This window comes from Pterocles gutturalis, unplaced genomic scaffold, assembly GCF_000699245.1.
Source record: "Pterocles gutturalis isolate BGI_N339 unplaced genomic scaffold, ASM69924v1 scaffold6045, whole genome shotgun sequence".
Classification (NCBI taxonomy): domain Eukaryota; kingdom Metazoa; phylum Chordata; class Aves; order Pterocliformes; family Pteroclidae; genus Pterocles; species Pterocles gutturalis.
This window is the reverse complement of record NW_010140562.1, coordinates 1-12,609: the sequence shown is the minus strand read 5'-3', so window position 1 is coordinate 12,609 and position 12,609 is coordinate 1. Positions and strand designations below refer to the sequence as shown.

Sequence of the window (12,609 nt, the reverse complement as noted above, 5' to 3'; positions counted from 1 at the left end):
GCATCGACTATGGGAGGATGGGGTCTGCAGCATTGGCCCAGGTCACAGATCTATTGGCGTGCTGACATTTCCTTCCAGACTGCATTAACCCCGCCAGCTGAAAGGGTGTTTTTCCCTTTTATAAAGCTGTAAATCATCCTTACAATCATGAATCTGCCATGACTCCCTTCCCCTCTAGCTACATGGACACACAGCCCCGGCTACCCTGGAGCTCCAACAAATCCATCTGTACAGGCTGAAATACGGCTCACGGGGCTGGTGCAGTCACAGCATCTTCCCATCGCTCAGGGTTAGGGCCAGGGGGATTGGGCTCCTGGGAAACGAGCAAAACACTCTGTGTGATTTTGAAAAAAAAAAAAAAAGGAGATATAAGGATCAATGCTCAATGGGTCTTTCAGCACCTTATTATGAGCCTCCGTGAACATTCCCCACCTGGCCAAGCCAATCCACCAAATCCTGCTTTAAAGAGCAGCGTGTATAAAAAGCTCACACTTGGCTTGGCTTGCCCCCGTGTTCGCGGTATTTATTGCCGCCTGCAAGGAGCTCAGCTGCCTTGCCCGTGTGCAGCCCCGGGAGCGGCTTGCAGGGAGCACGGGGGAAAAACCAAAGCGCCTCCAGAAGAGCAGGCATGCCGATTTGGGGATAAGAAGGATAAAAAGAAAGCTGCACATCTAGTGAAAAAAAAAAAAATATGAAAGAGTTTAATAGCAGCTTAAGACTGGGGGTTTGGCAGCTGTAACACGGAGAGAAATTAAGCTCTGAACACAGAAGGTTATAAAGTGCTTATAGTAACTGACACGGACACGCAAGGAGCTTAGCAAAGAGGCAGAAAGATGGTGACTTTCCAGAGCTGGGGCCAAGGGACCAGAGCAGTGACCCGTCCTTGGGCCAGCCGGGCTGGTGATACCTGCCACAGTGCATTAACCATGCAGCGGGACGCGGGGCTGCCCAGGGACATCTCTCCAGTGGCTGGATGAATGTGTTCAGCTCTTGGATGCACCCGTCTGTGTGTGCTGAGGGAGGATGATGCCCACCAGAAGGTTGTCTATGCTGCTGGGACACCTGGCCACAATCCTGATCTCGTTAAAACCACGCAGCACTTCTGGCATGGTCAGGAGTATCTCAGCCACCCTGGGTGTGCATCAGCACCCACACAGTGGGTCTCATGTGTCCTATGAGCCTTAGGCACCGTGTGTGCTGCAAAAGTGCTTGTGAGCATCGTTCTGCTCTGGAGTCCCAGGAGGAACCGTGGTGCTCCTGGCATAGGGGAATGAGGGCATGGACAGAGCTCAACCTCCACAGCCAAGACCACGTCACCTCCATGGTCACGAAGGGACCATGTCACCTCATGTCACCTCACCCCTGATTCTGGCTTTGCATCTGACAAAGTGAGATGGGAAAACACCCACCAGCAGAGCTGTGGCCTGGGAGGTGCTGCGGGGCGCTGCTGGGTGCCACGGCCAGGCTCAACATCTGTGTGTCAACCACAGGAGTGGCACCTGTGACGGTGCACAAGGAGCCTTGTGCTGCTGCTTGTTGGAGCTGGGAAGAAGCATCAGCCAGAAGTATCTGCTGAGGATGTTCCTGAGCTGAGAAAATACTGATTCTCTCCCCTCCCTTGGAAAACAGTCCTTACTACATCACCCTGAGAAATACTGTGGGGCCGGGAGACCAAACGGTCCCCAGACCGGTCCCCCATGTCCTGCCCTGCTGCTGGTTAATCCCGTCAGGGAGATGTTTGCCCAAAGAGCCTTGGCGGTGTTCACGCACGTCATGTTTTCCCCGAGGTGATTTTTCTGGCCCGGCAGGGTCTGTGCCTTACGTCTCTGGCTTTGCTACAAACATGGAGCTAATCCATTTCTGGCAAGGCAGCCTGAGAATTTATGTCCGTGGAGCGTGAGGAGATGAAAAGGCACCGTACAACATATTATCTGAAGTGCTCTATTGAATTACCAGCCTATGAATCAAAGCAACTGTAACGACGCAACTTGGCTCTTTGCCATGAAAAGGGACGACAGTCCCCAGGGAGGTTTCAGACTCCTGGTCCCTGGCCATGCTCCCATCCCACTTTGGCCCCCTGGATGAGGAGCATCATCTCCAGTGACCTACACCCTGCCTGAACCATGGAGAATTCAGCTTCTGGACCAACCAGACTCTACACCCACCAACTCCAGCTCATCAAAGGTCATCACAGCCATTCAGGTGGTCCTTGCAGGCTCTCCGTGGGGTGAGAGCCCACCAGGATGGGTCATGTACCCCCAACCTCCTTCCCACCCAAAGCAGCATGAGCCATGCATTCTTACCTGCTCTGCTTCAGAGTAGGGGTTGTTCAGGACCATGGGTGCATTGCTCTTCCCCCACAGCTCACCGAGGACACGGTCGTTCTCCATCGGAGCTGGTAAGACTTTCTGCGGCTTGTTTTCCCCTTCCCTGAAACTGAAGGGTTAAAAATCATTGGGGTCAGCGGGCTGGAGGGTGGCTGTGTTTTGGGACCATGGGACCAGGTCCCAGAGCTCCTGGGTCAGCTCCAGCTGCTTCCCACGGGAGCAAATAATCGCACATCGCTCCATGGGAGAGGAGGAAACACTCTGCCTCGGCCAGGGCAATGAATCACCGCCGCGAGGGCAACCCAAACACAATAGAAATTTCGCCGTGCGGGCGAGCACAGCTCCTGCAAAACAACAGGAAACCCTTGCCCCAGGGCTTGCACTTATATGGTTACATGCCAGACCCTCTGCACCCCAAAAACCAAGCTGGAGCCTGGTGAAAGCAAACACAGAGCTGGGGAAGGAGAGCAGCATGCATCTCCAGCTGCAAAACCTCCTAGCAGAACCAGCTGGGTTTGCAGAACCTTTTGGTGTTTAAGAACGGAGGAGAGGAAAAAAATTCCACCAAAAAAAGTAGGTGGCTCCCAGGAGGGCGAGACAGCTCGCTCTCCACTTCCTGACCTTTACAGATGCTGCAAATGCCGGCGAGCGCGAGAGATTTTACCCGAGCAAACAGACGGCTTGCCGCTGGGGCTGTTGGTAAGGCTGGGGGGTGGGGGACCGAGGACATCCCCAGTGCCTGTGCGGTGAGACTGGTGTAACTCCCAGTGCACACAGGCTACCACGCATGTCTGGGCTGGGGAACGTGCCGCGGGGTGGCGGTGGGGCTGTTAAATGCCACCTGAGCAGGTGATGGAAATCCGCTGCCACGTGAGCCCTCACGAAGGAGAAAAACAAATGGGGTTTGGAGATGTGGATTTTGGAGAAGGGAGGATGCGGCACCTGCGCCAAAGACACCAACTGCCCCAGTGAAGCCACATATGGGAAGGGTCCCTGCAAGCCAGGTCTGGCAGCCACACCGCCTTCACCCTCGCTCAACAGACCATCAAGATAATGTGCTCTGGCAATTGTTTCGCTCCTGCTGTCAGTTCTTAAAAGTCTTCCAGATGCCCACTAAAGTCAATAATGAGCCTTCCCATTAACGGCTTTGGGCACCGACCAAAGTAGGATGCTGGTGCTCACGACATCATTCACACCAACACGCTGCTCTTGACACCGTCTCAAGGAGACACGTACATACAAATAAACTCAGTTTCACAGCCCTCCTTGCCCCCCAGCTCATATCTTTAGGTACAGATACAGGAAAACACTTCACTTAAAGGTGATCTCCTTGTGCTCTGTGTTTTCTGCAATTTTTCTGCCTTTGCAGAGCAACGTTCAGCTGCCAAAATATTACACCAGGCTCCTGGACATCTTCCAAACATTGGCTGTTGTAGGGTGAAAGTGGCCAGCTTGGTGCAAGGGAGGAGGTACAGGTGCCTTGGGGGCAGCTTTTACTGGGTTTTCTACATGCCCCCCCCAGGAGAAGAAAGCTGTTCTTTTGTGACTTGGCTCCTACGAGTACCTGAAAGGGCTTCAATCAGATAAAACACAAGAAACTCCACCCGTCACACTGCACAACTGCAGCCAAAGACAACAGGTCCATGACCAAAGACAACAGGTCCCAGCTCTTTGCTACATGGTGGTGGCACTGCTGGGAACACTGGTGGCCATGCAGGTCCCAGGGCTGGGGACAACCATGAACCGTACAGTCCCCAGGCTGGCCTCCACCAGCCCAGCCAAAGGGGAGGCTCGGGGTCTCTTGACACATCCAGCCTACCATCATCTAGAGGATTCCCAGCAGCAAGGCAGAGAATTAGCAGGATGAAAAGGTGTTGAAGGCTGGATGAGGCTTTGAGCAACCTGGGCTAGTGGGAGGTGTCCCCTGCCCATGGCAGGGGGGTGGAACTGGATGACCTTTAAAACCCCTTCCAACCCAAACCATTCTGTGATTCTATGATTTGCTGCTGTCTGGGGTTTAGCAGAGGGAACATGCCTCCTGGGAGCCCACAGTGCCTCTCCAGGGCACAGACTTTGCCTCTACACAGGCAGGAGAGGCTTGGGCAGACAGACCCCCAAGTGCCAGATACCCTATAGGCGCCTCCAAAATGCCACTGAGCGCACGCCTGCAGGCGCCTGGCACGACCTGCTGCTTCCAGGATGGTGTTTGTGAGCCCGTCTAAACAGGCGTCTGCCGGCACGCGGGAACCTCAAAGAGGAATCCATCAATCGGCGGCAGCAGCCGGAGGTCTCAGCCGGGAGGCTGCACGCGTAATCTCATTGTCTGCACACCAGCAAAGCCGTAAATGCTGGTACCTGTGCCAACGGCGTGGAAAAAGTCCAGATGCTGGAATTAAATCATCGCTGTAGTTGGTTACTTTGTGTAATACAAGTAGAGCTGGAGCGGGTCTCTGCTCCTGCTCAATCGCCTCGAGCATCACCCAACAGCAAGATGCACCATCCCGAGGAACAGCGATGTCCAGGCAGTTGGATGCTCTGGATCAAATGCTCCACATCCCATTGCATGTTTGCAAACGGGACAGAAATGGGGTGTGTGTTGCTGTTCTTACTCAGCTGGGCTGTGGAAGCAAGGCAGCAGGGTGCTGCCCTCACCCTTAGTCTCTGATATAAAATTGTGGAATTTAGCCATCAGCCTGCACTCGGGTCGTATCTTGCCTCCGTGCCGGTGCCGTGCTGCGGTTCACTCCATCCATCCCTGGCAGGGCTGCGGGTCGTGCCCCCGCGCTGAGTCAGCGCAGACCTCTCCCGGGTAACGCTGCCCAGAAGTATCCGGCTCTGTCTTTTGGAGAGAAAAGCCCATTCAGAGCAGCCACAGCCTCACTCCAGATGGGGGAAAAAAATTAAAACCCAATCAATTGCTTCATTTTACAGATATTTCCTGCCCGGTCCTTGTTACTGCCTTGTTTGCCCGCTCCAACAGGAACAGGGTCTGTTGGGTCAGTTGTTTTCCTCTCTTGGCCTGGCTTGCCCGGCCACCAGCCAAGCCGCGGGGTGACCTGCCATGGTCACACGAGGATGCCACTCGCACTCTCAAGGAGACAGGCAGGATGGCCAAAACTCCGTGCCCAAGCTCAGCCTCCAGATAATGTTTCCAAAAGCACTTTATCGACTGGAGAGCCCAAGGAGCCATTCACAGGGGGTCCCAGTGGGCGATGGGGAGGGTGCGGACCCCCAGGTTGGGCACCTCCAGGGAGCGGCGGGGGGAGCAGCCCCCTCTGCAGTCACGCAGGGGACAGGGGGGACAGGGGAGAGGGGAGAAGAGGGGGGTAAAGGGGAGAGGGGGTCTTGCCCTCAGCTCCAGCAGCCTTTGGGGAAATTCTCTCGACTCACCATCAGAGCTGACCTGGGTGCCTTAGGGCATTGAAGAGGATTTTTTGAAATCGCCACTTGGGGCACTGGAAGCAGAGCTGAAGGTCTGTCCTTGGAGGCACTTGTTTGGCTGAACTCTCCCAAAAGGCAGATCCAGGATCCAGGGATCCCTCTCTGACCTGGTCCCACTGCTGGGTCTGTTAACTATGAGCAAGATCTCCTGGATCCAAAGCAGATTTTTGGGAAGGGACCCAGTTTGAGATCATCTTTTGTTCTGAAAGCAAAACTCGTCACTCAAAAAAAAAAAAAAAAAAAAAAAAAGAAAAAAGAGGAATCCTGCCCTCCCCCACTGGTGCAAAGGCAGAGCCTTGGATGCTGCCTCACCTCGGAAAGAGCATCTGGCTGTTTTGGAGAAATGAGAGGCACCACTGTTTTCTTTTGACTAATTTGATGATGTTGCAGTGCTCAGAGTGATGAAGCAGGAGGGAAGTTGCTGAGACAGCCCTTTGAGAAATTTCTCCAAAGCTTTTCCAAACAGAAAGGAAGAAAAAAAAAAAAAAAAGAGCAAAAAGAAAAAGTTTGTCACTTGGCTCCTTTGAATTTGCTTGTCAGAAGGATGTCTCTGATTTTTCAGGCAGAGATGAGAGGTACCACTAGCTGCTGCAGTCCCCAGGGGCCAATTTGGATGAACTGCTATGGATACTGATGTCCATGCTTCCGATGACAGCTCACGTGCTGGGATGCTGATAGCAGTACCCTGTGCTGTGACCAGGGGCAATGGACCCCTTCCAGACCCTTGTCCCGGTGGCTGGAATCCCCACGCTTGAGCTTGGGGCTGCGTGGAAGGCTCACACGTGCACACCTCGCTGGCTCGGAGCTTTGGTGGAGAAATCCCTTCTTTTTGCCTTGGGTGTCCTTGGAGATGGCCGCAAGGCTCCACTGTGCATCGCTCCTCCTGCCAGTGCTAGAGGCTGGGGTAAACGGCTCTTGCCTCACCTTTCTTTTACCCCCAGAAAACCAGACTCCAGAGGGCATTGCATCCTCAGAAATTAATATTTCCTTGCAATCACACCCCCAGGGCAGCTCACAGTCTGCAACGTTGGAAAACATGCTCATCTTGAGGGGTACAGGGAGGTCTGGCGTTTGAGGGAGAGGCAGGGGAAGGGATCGGGCAGGATCTGGGATTTGCAGGGTGCAGATGGAGCAGAACTCGGGAAGGAAGTGGGAATGCTGAAAGCAAATGGAATAATCCCAAAAGGTGGGATGTGCTCCCTGGGGCCGGTGTGCCCAGAGCAGGCAGCTGCAGAGCAATCAGAGAAAGAAACCAGTTCCTAAATGAGAAATGGGAGCTTGAACAGGAGGAAGAGGAGGAGAGCCTCCCTGACGAGCTCGTGGCATGGCTTGAAGAAGGTCTTGTGCCCTCAGAAGGCCAGAGCATCCCTGGGCTGTGCCCAGTGCTGGAATTCGGGACTAACGAGCTGAGGAAGCTGCACAGAGAGGCTTTGGAGAGGGGACTATGAAATATGAGGTTGGTAAATGCCGTTGAGTAGGCATTGAAGGATAAAGACCTGGGAACAGACCCAAGCCATCCCCAAGTCCCACCGGCATCGTTCAAGATTCAGCCAGCATCAGATGCAACCCGCAACGGCCGCGCTCATCTCTTCCCAAAGAGCACCCAACAGATTCCAGCCTCAGCATCTTATCTGGAGGCCAAACACAGCTCGGGTCTGCTGGGAGACCCCAGGCTCAGGTGTGGCCGTGGCTTGCTCTGCTGGGACCACGCACAAGGAGAAGGGCCATCCCACAGGACACAAGAAGCAGCACCAGTGCTGAGGCTGGGTGGATGAAGGGTGCTTTGAAAACTGGTCTGAGAGGGCTCCACAGGAATATATTTGGGTGGAAAACGTTATTTCCAGGATTAGACTGCTATTTCTTTGGATTAGACTGATGTAGTCAGAGTGACGAGGAAGAAGAATCCACCAAGGGAGAAGGGGAGGTTTATTCACCGCCAAAGCTTCCGACTTTTACAGTTTTGCAGAACGGCAATAACATGATCGTTTCAGGGAACCTTTTCATTTCAGAGGTTTGGAAGTTTCGTGTCCAAGTATGGAATAATGAAGACATCAGAAATGCAAATGAAGCGTTTTGAGCAACACAAAGAGATTTTGGCGGCGGCAAAGGAGGTGGGAGGAAGAGAATTTTCTCTTTGAGAACTGCAAAATTATGGGGTTTGTTCTAATGCAGGATGGAGCCTGAAACCCTGAAACCCTTCATAAACAGAATCCCTGCTCTCAGCACACTCCTCCCTCTCAGGGCTGCTGATGCTGCCTTTTTGGACCACAACTGCCATGTTTCCATCATGCAGTTCATGTTATGGAACAGACCTGAGTAGAAAAATAAATACTGGCAACTCGGTGACGGGGAGAGGGAGGGAAGATGGGACATGACAATCTCCTTAGAGCTCCGAAGGAAAAACAGACCTAGGTTAGCTGGCAGAGAGTGAATCAAACTCTATTTTTGTTTTCTAGCCCCCGGTGAGCCTCATGGCAAGAAATGCCAGCTCTCATCATACCTTGCGCCCCACTTCCACGCTCTGTTCTATGATGGGCTCCATCGCAGATGGCTGGAGCCAAGCAGCAGACATTAAGCCATTGTCACAGCCCATCCCACGGGCACGTGCCGTGGACTCAGGGCACCTTCCAGCTGGAAATCCACAGGGAGGAAAAGCCAGGTCATTGCTGGGGCAGCTTCCCCAGGGAATGCACACCATGGGTGCAACAGATGGAGATGAACTGGTTTTATCTCCCAATGCAAAGTCCAGATTTTCCAGTTTTCCTTGGAAATAATGTTAGAGACACGGGCTGGAAGCCCAAAGCATCAGGTGGAATTCAGATGGCTTTTGGCCAAGTCCACCTTTGAACAAGGAGTGTTTGGCTCCTTGTGAATAACCTCAAACTTGTACCGTTCCTTTTCAGCCCTCGGAAAGCTGTCGCAGCTCGGTGAGCCAGAGCGGGTCTGACAGAGAGCTGCAGGCTGTGAAGGTCAGCACCAGGCGAAGACGGAGACAGAACAGGATTGGCCCCGAGACCGGCATCTCCAGCTGGATCAACGGTCAAGTTGTCCAGGCTGTAGGCTTTGAGCTCAACCTTGGGAGAGGTTTTGCACCCTCCCGCTGTCTAGGCAGAGCTCTATTCCTGTCTCGACTAACGCCAGCTTTGCTCGCTACCCCCCCAAGCCTGGAGAAGTCCCAGCCTACAGCCTGAGAGCTGCATCAATCTGATAAGGCTTGATTCTTTTTTTGAGGCATTTTTTTGGCATCGACCAACAGAATCTCTGTGGTTATCCACTCCCCATCACGCCCTGACCTCTCTGCACTTCTATGGACCATGAAAACTCTCACCGTAGACCTTCAGGATGCCCCAGCCCTGTCTGAGACCAGGCGGAGGAGATGAATCATCTCCTGCACGTCGCAGGAGTGGGAGGAGAGGTGGCTGAGAAATGCCCTTTACCGGGCAGAGTGGCTCTCGACACGTTGTCCCTGTAGTATATCTCCTCTCCCGCTTCTCTCTTTGAGCCCAGGTCTTCTCGCTCGCACAGAGTTCCACCGCGAGGGCGAGGCTGCGGCTTTTCATCAAGCAGAAGACTGAAGACTAATTTTGAATGAAAAGTGGATTTTCAGTCCTGAGGTACATACATTAAATAGATTTATTTTTTTTTAAAGGATATTGAAGAATGAAGTGAGTGGAGTTTTGGTGAAGTACCCACTTTGCTAATATTCTTGCTGGCTTGAGGTCCTTCAGTTCAAGTGAATTCAAAGTGTTTCGGTTTAATCTCTTTAAGAGTAGAAGAGACACTCAAAGGAAAAAAAAAAAAAATTCATTCTTTCCCCAGCCAGAGCAGAATTTCCATGGAGAATCTGCAGGTGGTGGGACAGGATGGGGACACTGGGGGACACGGTTTGAAGGGTGAGGCTGTGCCTTATGTCAACGCTGGGGATCGTGCCCTCGGGGGCTTCACCAGATCATGACCCCCAGCTCCATCCAAGCAATTTCAGCAAAAAGAGAGGGGCAGGAGGGATTTTTTTAAGCACTCCTGCACATTTTGTTTTTGTTTGACTTGTACCTTCAAGGTCTCAGTTCTTTGGTTTCTTAAACCAGGTTCTCCCAGGGACGGGTTGACCTGACTGAGTTGAGTTGATTTTTTTATTTTTCCTCTGACTCAGTGTGACCACCCTAACAGGCTCTGAGTAACCGTGTCCTCTGCAGAAAAAACTCACAATTTGGGAGAGAGCAGACATGACGGTGCAAAACCAACCAAAAATAATTAAAAAAAATAAGATGGGAAAGACACAGCGTGGGTGTTGGTTTGTGATGGGAGCAATGGGGAGCTCAGCCTGGGCAGGGAACCCACCCCAGGGATCCTTCTCGTCCGCAGCCAACACCTCGTTGTTTCTGATAAAAAAAACCCATAAATATCATATTTCCCCCTCCCTAAGGAAGCAGGTGCAGCAAGAGAACTTGAAGTTACAAATCGCTCTGTCACCCAGATCACCAGCTTCAGGGAACCCTCCTGGAAAAGCCTCCAGTTGAGAACCGAGGGCAGCCACAACCTCCCGCGGCACTCGACGCTGCTAAAATCTTGGGCGACATGGGGAAAGGCAACGGGAAAAGGCAACTTATCATTGCGAATAAATGGCCAGGATGTGGGAGAGCTGGTATTACAGAATTAAAAAAAAAAAAAAAGAAAGACTACTAACAACATTTTTGCAAAGTGTGAAGGGGCTCCGGAGCGATGGTCTGCATCTCGGGGAAATGCCGAGGAGGATTGGGAGGGCAACGCCACACACACAGCCCCTTGCAAGAGCAGATATCGGAAATGAAGCTGCTCCAGCCGCGTACTGGGACTGCACCCTCCTCGAGAGGCCACAGGGCAAGCAGCCATCTGTCCCCCCCTCATTATACATGCATGCCCATATTGAAATCCTTAGCTCCATCTAGAAGGAGCTGAGGTGATGGACAGGCAGCTCCGCCACTTAATTTTGATAAAGAACAGTCACTTCTGAGCTCTCGATGGGAAACATTTCCCCCTTTCCCTATGTGCAGAAGATGCATCCCACTGCCCTTCAGCTGGAGCTGGACGGAGGCTCCCCTCTCCCCTCCCCTCCCCACAGCCAGAGCCCGACTGCCAAAACCACAGAAGGTTTGGAAACTCATTTTTCCAGGGAAGCACCGGACTCTGCCGGTCTGACCTTCCTTCTCCCTCCCCGGCAGTTAATCAACAGCAGATTTCAAGGGGAGAGCTCCAAGGCAGAAGAGCAAGGACAGACAATACCATGAATCCTATTTGGTAGATGGGGAAACTGAGGCACAGGATTTTGTTTAAAGCTGACAATAAATTAGACTGAGAACACGGAACAGAAACAAATCCCAGCCCAGCCTGTGATCCCCTTCATCGCAGAGCTCAGCTTTCCGCGACACATCACCCCTGCTGTCTCCCCCATTTCCCACTCTTACATCTTTCTCCCTTTCTTCCACCACCTATTCCCAATTTTCCATTGCTTTTATTTTCCCCTCATCAATCGCTTCCCCCCTCCTTTTTTTTTTTCCATCCCTTCCTCTCCATCTCCACCCTGCCATGCCCAACAGCAGCTGTTGGAGAGGTGCCCACCAACACCAGCTGCATTGGGTACCCAAAACCAGCACATTTCACCAAATGTAAAAAAAAAAATAAATATATTTCGAGACCTACCAGTCCACCTGGACTTCTCTATCTCTCGTCTCTACCTTGGAGGGTGCCTCTCCGTCGCCGTCCTTACTGCTGCTCTTCAGGAGATCCAGGACGGGCTCGATTTCTTTAAGCAGTTCGTTGTCTTCCACGCTGCCGTTGAGGCAAGGGTGACCGCAAGCACCCTCCTTCCCCTTCCCAGCGTCCTGCCCTTTGCTGCTGGTAATGACGCCGTTAACATGGACCATCGGCTCCCCCCGCCCCATCTCTCTTGTCCACAGGGAGCCCATGGTGCAGTCGGCTGCCGGCGGCGGCTGCTCTTTGCTGTGGAGGCTTGGGTTGGACAAGTCAACCGCCTTCGGATTCGGACAGAGGGGTCTGGTGACACGGATGGTTTTTGGTGTCCCGTCAACTGCAAAAGTGGTCTCCAGGTGAGTGGTGAAGCCCTCAGGACCCCGCAGGATGAGGACCACGTAGGTCTCGGAGGCGATGCTTCTCAGGATCTCCAGCGCCGTCTCATAGTTCATGTCCACCAACGGTTTGCCATTGACATCAGCCTGGATGAGGCCACTCTGCTCCGCAGCCCCTCCCCGGATCAGGTCTGAGATGATGACGGGCGGCTTGCTGATGCGTTCCTTCACCAGGAACCCGAGGCCGCCCACCTTGCGTTTGAAGAGCCTCACCGAGATGACGTTGGGCTGGATCTGCTGCACGCTGAACACATTCTCTTCCATGGCAGCCCCCCCTCTTCGAGCCTGCAGACCAGGACCTCGACACAGAAAAATTCACCACCCGAGATGCTTACCCACAGCGGGGTGGGGAAGGGGCAACTCTTTGGCTTTTAATCAACTGGTTTCAAAGCAAAACTCCTCTGGGCTTCGGCTGCAGGCTGGCTCTGCAGCATCCTCGCTGATGCCAGGGAAAGCAGGGTGGATCACGGGTGGAAGGCAAGGCTAGGGGCAGGGCAGGAAGGGCTGGGCATTGTACTGCCAAACGGGGGCTGGAGGGGGCAACATGCCAGCTTCCAGTTAGGCTCTGGCCCTGCGCTGGGCGGAGGTGGGGAGGCAGCCCGGTGGCTTCACCAGCATCCCTGCGAACGGTCCGCAGGCTTCGTTAGCTAGAAAGGAAAGAATAAAAAACCCAAAAACAAAGGAGAAAGAGAAGTGAGAGAGGGCAGGAGTGCGTGCAG

At 53.1% G+C, this 12,609-nt stretch overlaps 1 protein-coding gene across 1 annotated transcript; it reads right to left on the bottom strand.

Moving 5' to 3' along the window:
* Window positions 1-2,303: 2,303 nt before the first annotated feature.
* Window positions 2,304-12,154, bottom strand: LOC104469268 (nitric oxide synthase, brain-like; the record flags this gene model as incomplete). The annotated part of the gene is made up of 2 exons (XM_010083717.1): window positions 11,445-12,154; window positions 2,304-2,436 (listed from the first exon to the last, which is right to left on the bottom strand). Coding segments are annotated over exons 1-2 (843 nt in total), but the record flags the coding sequence as incomplete, so codon positions are not given.
* Between the last annotated feature and the right edge of the window lie 455 nt (window positions 12,155-12,609).